Source organism: Juglans regia, chromosome 13, assembly GCF_001411555.2.
Source record: "Juglans regia cultivar Chandler chromosome 13, Walnut 2.0, whole genome shotgun sequence".
In the NCBI taxonomy this organism is placed as follows: Eukaryota; Viridiplantae; Streptophyta; class Magnoliopsida; order Fagales; family Juglandaceae; genus Juglans; species Juglans regia.
In genome coordinates this window covers 33,361,895-33,375,070 of record NC_049913.1, presented here as the reverse complement: position 1 = coordinate 33,375,070, position 13,176 = coordinate 33,361,895, and the positions used below count along the sequence as shown (strand labels likewise).

Below are 13,176 nucleotides of genomic sequence, written 5' to 3'. Positions count from 1 at the left end.
TTTATTAGAAATTTCCCCTTAAAAAATAGGTGGATAAGATGCGCACATGGCCAGATACGAGATAAGTTTTCTTATTTTCTCTCTATAATTAATCAATTTTATCCAGTGACGTTTTACTTTTATTTATTTCAAAATTATTTAATTTTTCAATGGTCGTACGAAAACTTGGATTGAACTAAATAGGTATAGATATTTAAAAAAATACTTTAACTATAAAAATATTTTATAAAAATAAAAATAGAAATTAACATAACTTGATGTAGTATATTAAATTATAATTATAATTAATTTTATTATAAATTAGAGTTAATTTTTTATAAATAATAGTGAGTTAAGTAGTAGATAGAATTATGTGTGAGACCTATTTAAACTGAGTTTAAAGTATATTTAGATGTTAAAATGAGTTTAATATTTTTTATGAGAAGTTAAAAAAATTATGGACCTCATATATAAAGATGTGTTAAATTGAAAAAAATTATAAATCTTATATGTAAAAAAATTTTAAATTAATATAAATTTAATAATTTAAAAATTAAATATTTAAATATTAGATTCAATTAAACGCAGCCTCTTTGGTTTCCACGATCTTGATTTTGGTGTGCACATGGGTCCTAGCTATATTTTATTAAAGAGTACTGAACAGTGGATATCTACTTTTCTTTTATGTTACTTATTGGAAGACACTATTTGAGGATCAGGAACCAGAGGCGCAAGGAACTCACAAATCCAAACGCAGGCAGTACTCATGTTAGAGAAAGACAGAGATATATAGAAAACTGAATTCTTTTTGATAAAATCTGATATTATAAATTGCTGGAGAAGATGTCGAAGCTGAGCGACTCAAAGGTCATAACATGCAAAGGTATGCCCCTATTTTTATTTCACTTTTACATATGAAGTTGCAGAAGAGAAGATCATTATATACATGATGGGTATAATAATTTATCTCATAATATGATATTTATTTTTTTTCGAATTGGTGGTGAAAGCTGTGGTGTGTTGGGGAATTGGGGAAGCGTTGAAAGTGGAAGAGATACAAATAGAGCCTCCAAAATCATCTGAAGTTCGCGTCAAAATCCTGTATGCCAGTGTTTGTCACACAGACTTGTTATACACAAAGGGCTTTCCAGCTGTGCGTATCCTTCCCTTAATAATTCTGAGTCTTTAGACAGAGGGTTTGACATTTTTCCTTCCTGTTCTGCAGCCTGCTTTCCCTCGAGTTTTAGGACATGAAGGTGTCGGGTAAGCTCTCCTAATTTGTATTGTCTCCATCTTCTCCAGTACTTGTGTCGAAGTAGTACTATTGATTGTAGAAACGATCGACCATTTTCCTTTTTTAGTAGGAAAAAGTCATTGCACAATGTTAGCTACTTTGAATGCTATTTCTATTGTAGAAGTAAAGTTAGATAAAGAATAGTCTGTAAGTTTCGTACAGTCTCTTTAAAATAGGTCAATTCACTATACAAAAAGAAATTGATTTTTTTTTTCACATAAATCTCAAATGTTGTGCCCTGATTGTACAAGGATGTGGTTGGTGTGCCAATAAAAAAATGTTTGCAAATTAGTAGGTAGATTTATACTAAAGATCAGCTCAATTGTTTATTTATAACTAATTATTTTCTGTTAAAATGATTATTTACTGCTAATTAAATAAGTATTTTCATCGTAAAATAATCATTTTCATCATAAATAATCTATCATAAATACTCATCTTTCTTATAGTACCAACCCTTACTAAAAATAAAGTAAACTATGTGATTGCAGTGTGGTAGAGAGTGTGGGTGAGGAAGTAACAGATGTCAAAGCAGGAGATTTTGTCATTCCAACCTTCATGGCCCAGTGCCAAGACTGTGAGTATTGTGTGTCAGGAAAGACAAACTTGTGCCTAAAATACCCACTACCCTTGAGTGGTCTTATGCCTGATGGAACTTCGAGAATGTCTGTAAGAGGCCAGAGGCTGTACCAAGCCTTTTCTTGCTCTACGTGGTCTGAGTACATGGTTGCTGATGCTATCTACGTCCTCAAGATTGATCCCAGCATAATTGATCTGCCTCATGCTAGTTTTCTCTCCTGTGGGTTTTCAACTGGATTTGGGGCTGCTTGGAAGGAAGCTGGGGTTGAACAAGGATCGAGTGTTGCTGTTCTTGGTCTTGGTGCTGTTGGATTAGGGGTATGTATAATTTCTTAGAATTTTAATTTTCTGGATTTCCATTTTCAAATCTAATATGTCGTGTAAAGTATTGCAGGCCATGGAGGGAGCAAGAAAACAAGGGGCAGTAAGGATAATTGGCATTGACAAGAATGAGAAGAAACGTAAAAAAGGAGAAGCATTTGGAATGACTCACTTTATAAACCCTACTGATGAGGAAAATGATCAGAAATCTATTTCCCAGCTGGTCAAGGAATTGACTGGTGGAATTGGTGTGGATTATTGCTTTGAGTGCACAGGAGCTCCACACTTGCTCAATCAAGCTCTCCTTGCCACAAAAATGGTATATGATCTGATCTATATTTTATGTTACAAATGCTAATTAATTTTATAAATAATTCTTAATCAAAATAATTACTTTGGTCATAAGGGAAAAGGACAAGCAATAATAATTGGTGCAGGAAATCATCCAACAGTGGAGGTCAGTTCCCTACCCTTATTGCTTGGTGGAACCTTGAAGGGTTCCGTTTTTGGAGGGCTCAAACCCCAAACTGACCTACCTGTTCTAATCGAAAAATGCAAAAATAAGGTGAGTTTTTTATATTTAAAGAAATTGCTATAAATATATATTATTTTCCTTATAAAATTTATGTCGGTATGAATAATCATATATATATATAGAGAAAATATACTTACAACCGTGAATTGCGTAACCGTCGCGTAATCGTTTTGAAAAAAATGAATAAAACATGGGACCCACATGAAAAAAATTAATTTTTTAATAGTGGACCCCACTCTTTTTCAAAGCGATTACGCGGCAGTTACGCACTTCACGGTTGTATGTAGAATTACTCATATATATATATATATACAACTACTTCACAAGCAATTTAATAACTAACCAATGTGATAATGTCACTTCATCACATATATTAAGATTTTTCCCAATTTTGAATTGTGTAAAGATTGTATATGTGGTTCGGTAATGTGATTATGTTCACGAAGCTGCAAATAATTTTATTCTTTTAAAAGTCAATAAATAGTGCGGTAGTACAAAGAGCGGCCTTACAAATATACAATATGTGTTTGTGTGTGGAGAAACCCTAATTCGACTTTGGCCTATCGAAACAAGCCTGTGTTTCATGGACAAAGCCTCATTGAAAATCCACCAAAAAAACACAATGAATTTTTATCAGATCGGATCATTAAATCGAGCCACCATAAAACAGAACCATGCTCACACGAAAAACCCAACAATCAATATATATAGCAGCTAGTCAAGTATCTAAGAGTGGCGTTACTTATTATCATCTTCACACTTTGGTAGCAATAAACAGTACTGATTTATGCTTTCAAATTTGAAATTTCCTTATTCTATTGGGTATGAAATGTGTTAAAATTAAACAACAATATATATTAATCGTGCTTAAGAATTCTATCAACATCTGAATCAATGCTGCTTTGTTCTATATATTCGATCGGCAGGAATTCCAACTTGGTGAACTTTTGAGTCACGAAATTTCACTAGAAGATGCTGATAAAGCATTTGACCTAATGAAGCACCCGGACTGTGTGAAGATTCTTATCAAGCTTTGAGTGATCTTATCTAGCTATATTAACGTTCAAGATGCATATTGGCTAGCATGCTAATGACTAGCATATGATAATAAAGGATTTCTCGGTACCAAACAGGTTAAAAACACATGTTTTTATGATAACCTTATGAATTATGTGCTTCGGATCGGAGTATCTAATTTTTGTTTGGGGAGACAGAAATGCACAACTTATCCAAACTTTAGCCATCACTACAAGGGAAGTCACTTTTCTCAGTGATTATTTTCACTGGGAAAAGTCCTATAAATCGTCGTCATGGACTTTTCTCAGCGATTTCCACATCGCTGCATGTTCGCTGGTATTATCTCTCCTCTTTTGATCTACCCCAATGGAAGCCAAAAGTAGTTATTAAAAGGTTATCTTTCTCGACGATTTCTTTTTGCCGCAAATTCCGAATTAAACTCTGCAAATACCCATTCGATTTGCCTATTAAATCGTCGAAAATATTTTTTGCGGTGAATTATAGTCGTCGCTAAAATTTAATAAATCGCCGCTAATGACGAGATCTATTCCAATGACCTAATTAAATCACTGGAAAAATTTTTGCGATGAGTATTAGGTGGCTCTACAGTCACCATTGAGAGCTCCCTATGGGACTTCTAATGGTGCATTTCATCTATGGTTTTTTTTTTCTTGTTTTTATTTCACATATATTTTTTTAATACTTTTAAATATATTTTTAAAAATTTATAATATTATTAAAAAATACTTTTTTAATTATTAAATAAAAAAATAAAATAAAATTACGGGAGTCCTAGTGAAAAGACTAGTATTTCTTTATTAAATTATTTGGCAGGTGAATGGGTCGGAACCAACTCAACTTTTACAATTCGAGTGGATCTAAGGTTCCCATTTTGAATTCTAAGTAGAAAACAGTAGCTGACATGATTTGTTTAATTATTTTATTCCATTTCCAAAACCACTTTATTTCACCTCTTTTATCACGTGCAGTGCAGTAGATTTCTGCTAGCTAGTTTCCACAAGTTTGCTAGTTTTTGGCCAAGGGTTCATTTAAGCTATATAATGAAATGAAATGATATTTACAGTTATAAATTAGGTAAGTATCACATGATTCTTAAAAAGAAAAATATAAAATTTATTTGAAAAAATTAATTTTTTTAATAATAAACTCTATTATTTTTTAAAAATAGTACAAGAAAATTACATAATTTATAACTATAAATAATATTATTTATTTATATATTATATTACTATCTTTCTTTCATTCCACTTTCAGGACTGCCCATAATTAATGGCAAAAGTATTGAGAATTTGAAGTTGAGCTCTAATTGAAATTTTGCCTTACAAGTGGTTATTAGACAAGAAAGAACTTGTCATTGTTCTTTTTTTATAAGAATATGTCAACATATTATTTATATAATAAATACTTTTGGATTTATTTTGTTGAAATAAATCCAACATGTATATAAGCATCTTTCAAAACACAAAAAAACAATAGTAGAATATAAAGTCTAAAAGGGGCCATATTTAAAGAGAGTCCAAATCTATACAAAAGCTTACTCGAATTTAATTGGTTCGACCCGATTTGTGTATTGTAACGTACGTAAGGTCAATTATTTGGAAAAACAAGCTGTACCTAGAGAAGACAGTTGTTCAAATTTGATCTATATCTAAATCCTTCTACACGTTTTTATGCTCTACAATCACATCATCCATTTGTCGTAACCAAATTTTCTGTGTCCGATAAATTTTAGTCATTTGAAAAATTATTTCAATAGATAAAATGTTTTTTAGAGTCAATTATTCTACTTTAAAAATTAAAGAGGAAGAGCAACAAGGATTAATTTTGAATTGTTTATTATATTTTATTTAGAAGTTTAAAAAATTTGTAATAATTATATGAAATAAAATGAAATGATTTGTGAAAACAAACCAGTCGGCAAAAGTCTATTTGGCTAGATGGTGACAACAGAGATTTTTGAATTCCAAGAGACCAATATATGCAATCAATTCTATTTGAAAATTTGGTTTTTTTCTCGAAAAATAAATACCTTTCATGTCATCCGTCGTCGCATGCATGCGGTAGAATTTCTTCTGTAGACTTTTTAAAATAAATAAATAAAAATATATAAAAGTGCCAAAATAAATTAGATGCACGGTTTCATCATCATATAATTCATTTCGTTTTCATGTTGTTCATTCACATCATCCATTTACCCTACCGTATCATTCACGTACGTCTTATAAATTTTGGAAATTTTGACTTCAAACACTTTTTTCTTGAAAAAAAAAGGAAGTACTACGTTGTTTACGTTGTAGGTTATATTTTAATTAGTCATTTGTATAGAATTTAGGTTATTAATAATAATTTTTTTTCATTCTTTAAGTTTAATTTTTAATTTCTTTGAATTTTTACTTTTTAACTATATATATATATATATATATATGTAATTGTCTTGATTTTTAAGTTGTAGTCATTTTATCATGATTTTTGTAACTTTCTATAATATTATTTTCTTTTACTAATCTCTTCAATTTTTGCAATTGGGCATTTGTAAGCTTTGAAAATGGTTATATATGGCATGTATTTGACATGTGTTTATCACTAACTAGTATAAAACAGTGTGAAAAGCTGTCACTAAATAATTTTTGTTGAAAATTAAAGAATCTGGATGAAGGGACCATTTTATATATGAGTATTACCTCAATATCGCCATGACGTCATTTTTTCTTCTCCCAAATTAAATATCAATTTAAAATGATGATACAAGGCTATTTGCGGCAAGTAAAACTCGTCGCTGATACATTTCTTTCTCCTGCTGCCACACGTAGTTGCAATAAAAGATCCCCTCAAATGTGTTATATGTAAGACTACATACAATTTGTAGTTGGCTCAAAAAATGAAAAGATTAAAACTTGAATTGGAAATGTAGGAGAGTGCCTTCCCTTTCTTTTGGAGAAAGCGTGAGGTTCTAGTGCCTTTGATTCGTCAAAGGTTAAAGTCTCACTCTCTGTGAGATTGTTTTTATTCTTTCCTCCTTTTTTTGGGTGGTGAGACGCAATGGAGGCTGAGGATCTGGCAACACGATGGGAGAGGCTACACCTTTCCAAAGAAGAGAGTGCCTGCTTCCATGTAAAGCAGAAGAACACCAATGGAGAGGGAAACCGGGGCAAGTATTGTATAGTGGGGAAGACCCTAACCGAGAAGGGACAATGAAGGCTTCAGGATCACAATGTCTCAAATATGGAGGTTGGAAGGGTGGGTGACCTTCAAGGAGCTTGGAGAACAATGCTTCTTGATCGAGTTCCAGAAGATAGGTGACAAAGAAAGGGTCCTGAGTGGACGACCATGGTCTTTTGACAGACACCTCCTCACCATGATGGAGGTGGATGAAATGGTGTCCATAGATGCTTTGCAGTTTCGCTACGAACCCTTCTAGGTACAACTTCATAACCTCCCACTATCAACCATGACAGAAGGCTTTGGAGAGCAGTTTGTAACTTCCATAGGCCCTGTCATTAGGGTTGACGCAGAGGCAAATGGTCGTGCATGGGGGAGGTGTCTTTAGAGTAAGGGTGGCAGTGGACCTTAACAAACCCTTGTTGCGAGGGAAATGGCTAAAGCTAGGCGACAAGCAGCATTGGGTCTCCTTTAAATATGAGAGACTGTAAAGTTTTTGTTTTCAATGTGGGGTTCTTAATCACAAAGGGAAAGGTTGCATGAGATCACGTATTGCTCAACAAGGAGATGCACAGTCCTCAACTCAGTTTGGTCCATGGCTTCGAGGACAACCCATGAATACAAATATTTTTGACAGCCGTAGATATGGCGGCTTTAAGGGTGGAAACACCCACCAGAGGGAACAACAAGGTGGAGGGGGCAGTTTGGTCCCGAAAAATTCACTGCACAACAACCTAGAGGTCCATCCGGAAATTGTGGCAAAAAAATAGGAGAAGTCAGGAGCAGAAAATAAAGGAGGAGGATCTCGTGCAGGTCCAACTCAGCCATCAACAGAGGGCAGTGCTGGAGTAGGAATTCCTAATGATCCCTACCTCGGGAACCTGCTTAAAATCTAGGAGGTCCCTCTAACCATGCACATGCAACCTATGCATATGAGGGAAATAGCTCTGTAGAACCCTCTGGACTCCAAGAAACCCAAGGTACTCACGTGGGGATGGATGTCGAGTCCAACCTAATACCAGGGACATATAGCTCTCATGAACCATCGACGAACAATTTTTTTGAAATGGGAGTGCGGGACTTCACAAAAAGCAATGAGGTGGCACCTACTGATGCTTATCGTGGTCTAAAACAGAAATATCAAAACAAAAGGGTGGATATAGATAGTTTACATGGCACAGACACTACCATGCAATCTGTTAAAGATAATGGTTTGAGCACATTGAGAAAATGGAAAAGGAGAACTCGTGACAGTGTAACAAATACATAAGGCAATGATACCTCAATATTGGTTGATATCTCAAATTGTCCTGCTAGGAACAAATATGAGAGGGGCTGCAAAAGGAGTATACCATTGCAGGAACCTATTCCAAAGAAGACAAAGATATGTTATGACACCAAAGGAAATCCCTAGTTAAGGCAGCGTTGGTTCCCAGCCTTGCCATCGTCAATGAGCATTTTGGTGTGGAACTGTCGAGGGCTTGGGAACCCTCGGACAGTTAGTGTCCTTAGGAATTTATCTAAGGAAAAGTATCCCACCTTAGTCTTCCTAGTGGAGACTAAGTGCAGAAGAAAAAGGATGGAGGTGGTAAGGAGATGTTTGCAGATGGATGGATGTTTCTCAGTGGATTGTGTGGGTCATAGTGGGGGTATTGCTCTCCTATGGAAAGAGGAATGGAGTGTTACAATCATCAATAATACAAGATGGCACATTAGTGCTCTAATCCAGGAAGAAGGCAGTGGATCAACATGGCAATTCACAGGCTTCTATGGACATCCTGATACAGGGAAGAGAAGCAGTAGTTGGCAATTATTGAAGATGCTCAAACCTACTAGCTCCATGGCTTGGTTGTGTGCTGGAGATTTCAATGAGATTCTCCATCAAAGTGACAAAATAGGTTGAGCCAGTAGACCATACAGACAAATTGAAGAGTTTAGACAAGCATTTGCATGTTGTGGTCTCAATGACATACAATCACATGGGCAGGAGTTTACTTGGTCGACAGGAGTGGCAGGGACTTTACCAAGGAAAAAATTGATAGAGCTCTTGGAAATAAGGAATGGAATGACATCTATAACCATGGCTTGTGCACTGTTCTTCCTGCCATTAAGTCTTATCATTCTCCCTTGTCCATTGTTTTACATAACACCAATGATGGGAAGAAGAAACGAAGATGGTGCTTTAGATCTGAGATGGCATGGGAATTGAAGGAAGAATGCCAGAGGGTTGTAGGTGAGGCATGGCAGAAAGTTAGTACAACAAACTGTGAGGCCAGATTACTGAGGACCAAACTTGGGTTATGCCAAAAAGATCTATTTGTCTGGAGGCAGACACTTAAGCAGCAAGAACATATGGATATCATAAAGGGGGAACAAAGTATTGGCCATCTACAGAACACAGGTACAGGCGAGCACTTAGCAACTATGAAACAAATTCAAAAAGAGGTGGTCTTTTCCATAACAGAAAATGAAATCAAGTGGAGTCAAATAGCAAAACAACATTGGCTCAAGCATGGGGACAGGAACACTCAATATTTCCACATGTAGGCAAGCCAAAGAAGGAAGATCAATGCAATCAAATGCATTGAGGATTCACAGGGAAGATGTGTCACTGAACAGGCAGAAATTGGAGAGGTATTCACAGGTTTTTTCTCCTCTTTACTTACTACTTCTCACCCTTCGAATATTGAGAACTGCTTGCATGCAATGGGCACAAAGTTAGATATGGAAATGAAGGCATGGCTTATAAACCATTTCACTAGGGAAGACATTACAGCAGCTATTTTTCAAATGAATCCTTTAAGATCTCCAGGCCTGAGGGATTTCCTGCTCAATTCTATCAAAATCACTAGGAGGTGGTAGGTGAACAAGTGTGTAGTTACGCTCTCAAGGTTCTAAATCATGGTGGCTCACTCAATGATGCTAATGATACCTTCATTTCTCTCATCCCCAAAGTTCAAAGCCCCAAAAAAGTAGTTGACTATAGGCTTATTAGTCTGTGTAATGTCTTATATAAGATTGTTTCTAAAACCATTGCAAACAGGCTGAAAAGCTATTTTGCCCAAGATCATTGCCCCCAACTAGAGTGCATTTGTACCTGGAAGGCTCATTTCTGACAACACCCTTGTAGCCTATGAGATTCTACACTCTATGAACTCAAGAATGAAAGGCAAAAGAGGTTTCATGGCCCTTAAATTGGACATGAGCAAGGCCTATGATAGGGTTGAGTGGAAATTCATTGAAGCCATCATGACCAAAATGGAATTTCCAGTACACTGGATCAACATCATCAAGGCATGCCTTAACTCAGTATCTTACTTAATCCTTGTAAATGGAGAACCTCAACAGTGTTTCTTGCCTTCTAGGGGCCTAAGTCAAGGAGATCCCTTGTCTCCTTATTTATTTATATTAAGTGCAGAAGCCCTCACCTCTCTTCTAAATCAAGCTGAGGCATGTGGCAAATTGACCCTTGTTTTAATAGAAAGAGGACCAGTCAGAGTGAACCACATGTTCTTTGTTGATGACAGCCTCTTGTTCTGCCAAGCAAAGTCTAAGGAACTCAACTGTGTGCTTCATATTCTAGATCTTTATGAGAAAGGCTCAGGACAGGTCATAAACAATGACAAATCTGCCATCTTCTTTAGTAAGAACACTGCCCAAGTAACTCAAAAACAGATTTTGCAGTTAGCAGGTGTCTAGTCCACTTCCAATTTTGAAAGATACCTCGGCTTACCTGCTCTGGTGGGCAGGAAAAAGATTGCCTCATTCGATTCCCTAATTGACAGGACCTGGACTCGAGTAACTAATTGGAGAACAAAGTTTCCTTCTGCTGCAGGCAAGGAAATTCTACTCAAGGTTGTCCTCCAAGCCATCCCCACCTATGCAATGGGAATGTTTTTGCTACCAGCATCTATTACCAGTAAGTTGAATCAGATGCTCAGGAAGTTTTGGTGGGGTTTCAATGAAGATTCCTCCAAAATTCAGTGGGTCAATTGGAAGAAACTCAGTAACAGCAAGGAAATAGGAGGCCTTGGGTTCAGAGACCTGAGATGCTTTAATATTGCTGTGCTCTCGAAGCAAGGTTGGAGGGTCCTACAAAATCAAACATCCCTAGTGGCACAAATTCTAAAGCAAAAATATTTTAACAAAGCTGGTTTCCTTGAAGCAAAGTTGGGGACAGGGCCTTCCTTTGCATGGAGAGGCTTATATGCTGGCTTAAAATTGTTAAAGAAAGGTCTCACATGGAGGGTTGGAAATGGCCAAAAAGTAAACATATGGCAAGACAGATGGATACCTTCCTTACCATCTCAAAAAATTATGACAATTCGAGAAGTAGATTGCTAGTATGACAAAGTTTGTGATCTCATTGACCCTTAATTGAAGCAATGGAGGGATCCTCTCCTCTATGAACTCTTTCCTCAACAGGAAATAGATGGCATCAAAGCCATTCCAATAAGCTTAGGGGGGGAGAAGACAAGTTAATATGGTAGTTTACTTGCGATGGCATCTACACAGTCAAAAGTGGCTATCATCTCAGCAAAGAGATGAAAAGAGAGCTAGGTTTATGATCTCATTGACCCTTAATTGAAGCAATGGAGGGATCCTCTCCTTTATGAACTCTTTCCTCAACAGGAAATAGATGGCATCAAAGCCATTCCAATAAGCTTAGGGGGGAGAGAAGACAAGTTAATATGGCAGTTTACTTCCAATGGCATCTACACAGTCAAAAGTGGCTATCATCTCAACAAAGAGATAGAAAGAGAGCTAAAAGTACCCCGTGGCACTAAGATGTTTCTATGGATAGCCTGTATTGAGGCTCTCCCCACTCTAGCTAACTTGAAAAGGAGGAAGGTAGTAGAGGATAGTCTTTGCCTGATATGCAAACAAGAACCTGAGACCTTTGGCCATGCTTTATAGGGATGTATTGCTGTTAAAGATGTGTGGTGTCAAGGTCCAAAGAAAGTGCAGAAGCTATCTCTCCAGAGTGATTTGGTTTTCAATGTATGAGCAGGCCTTGTTGACACTCTTGATCCAGGGGAACTCGATGAGGTAGCAGGCACAATAAGGGTGATATGGTCTAGAAGAAATGACTGTTTACATGGAAAAGATTTTAAACACCCAAGTGATGTCACGAATTAGCCAAGACAGAACTTTTCTATCATAAGAAGGCACTCCAACTAGAAGCTGGTTTTAATCCAAATTCTTTGGCAAGGGCTCATAGTTGGTCAAAACCTGCAGTAGGATGTTTCAAGGTCAATTTGGATGCAACTGTACAATCGAGGGAGGGGAGGATTGGCATAGGAGTACTCATCAGAGATCATCAAGGCTTTGTGATAGGTGTCCTTCGTGCTAACAGACCCCTAAGAGGCAATACTTTTGATGCTGAAGCCTATGGGCTACTTTTGGAAACTGTTTTCTACAAGGAACTTGGATTGAGGTAGCTCTGCTTGGAGGGGGACTCAAAACAGGTTGTGGACCTACTGAATCAGGATACCTCCAATTGGAGCATGGGTGGATGTGTCATAACAGATGTAAGGATTATTCTAGACAGGGTTTCTACTTGGTCAGTCTCACATGCATATCGTGAAGCTAATATGGCAGCTCACAGTTTAGCAAAGGCTGCTCTCGAATGAATGATAGATGTTTATGATATTGAGACATGTCCAAACTATATTTTACCGATGGTTACCAAGGATATGTTGTAACTTGGTTCCATTATATTGCTTTATCGAGTTCTTGTAAGTGTTTGACTATGAGTAATGAGATCAGTTTTCTTATATAAAAAAAAAAAAAAGCATACAGTTTGTAGCAAAATCTTTTTTCGGCAATTAAGAAATCGCCACAAAAGAAAAATCAATTATTTCCAAGGTTTTAAAAACCATTATGTTTTGATCGAAATGGAGTAACCGGAAAGGTATGATGGGTTGTTCCATTTCTGCTTGAATTTCAGCCGTTTTGGGTTATTATGGTCCATTTCGGTGTTTTAACCGAAACACGTATTCTGATTCGGAATTGGGCTAACTGGCAATTTTGAAAATATTTTGAAAAGAAAAGGGCAAACTTGTAAAAGCTTCAACCCTTTTCATCATAGATGTATCATATATGCACCATTTCCCGTACAAGCAAGTTAATAAAATCCTTAAAACCCAGCAGAAAAGAAATAAATACTCAAGAAATATTAATACATGAACTCAAGTAAAGTAAATGGGTAGGAAGACAATTAGACCTGATGATCTTTTCAAGGTAATCAGAAACAATGGATTGTCAGAAG

General features: G+C 36.3%; 2 protein-coding genes across 3 annotated transcripts; both read left to right on the top strand.

Moving 5' to 3' along the window:
- Positions 1-624: 624 nt before the first annotated feature.
- Positions 625-3,954, top strand: LOC109003337 (CYP enzymes assisting alcohol dehydrogenase-like). Of its 2 annotated transcripts, none has more exons than XR_004797926.1 (7): positions 625-862; positions 990-1,132; positions 1,205-1,242; positions 1,765-2,170; positions 2,247-2,492; positions 2,611-2,738; positions 3,635-3,746. XR_004797926.1 is itself a non-coding variant. In XM_018981432.2 (7 exons), the coding sequence occupies exons 1-7, from the start codon at positions 823-825 to the stop codon at positions 3,743-3,745; spliced, it is 1,143 nt and encodes a 380-aa protein (XP_018836977.2). In that variant the 5' UTR covers positions 626-822; the 3' UTR covers positions 3,746-3,954. The 2 variants fall into 2 exon arrangements, 1 of the variants encoding a protein (XP_018836977.2); XM_018981432.2 differs by having other exon boundaries at positions 626-862; positions 2,580-2,738; positions 3,635-3,954.
- Positions 3,955-8,355: 4,401 nt separating this feature from the next.
- LOC108979992 lies at positions 8,356-12,346 on the top strand. The gene is made up of 7 exons (XM_035684391.1): positions 8,356-8,791; positions 8,893-9,350; positions 9,453-9,539; positions 9,990-10,596; positions 10,741-10,986; positions 11,917-11,972; positions 12,074-12,346. The coding sequence occupies exons 1-7, from the start codon at positions 8,356-8,358 to the stop codon at positions 12,344-12,346; spliced, it is 2,163 nt and encodes a 720-aa protein (XP_035540284.1).
- Positions 12,347-13,176: the final 830 nt, after the last annotated feature.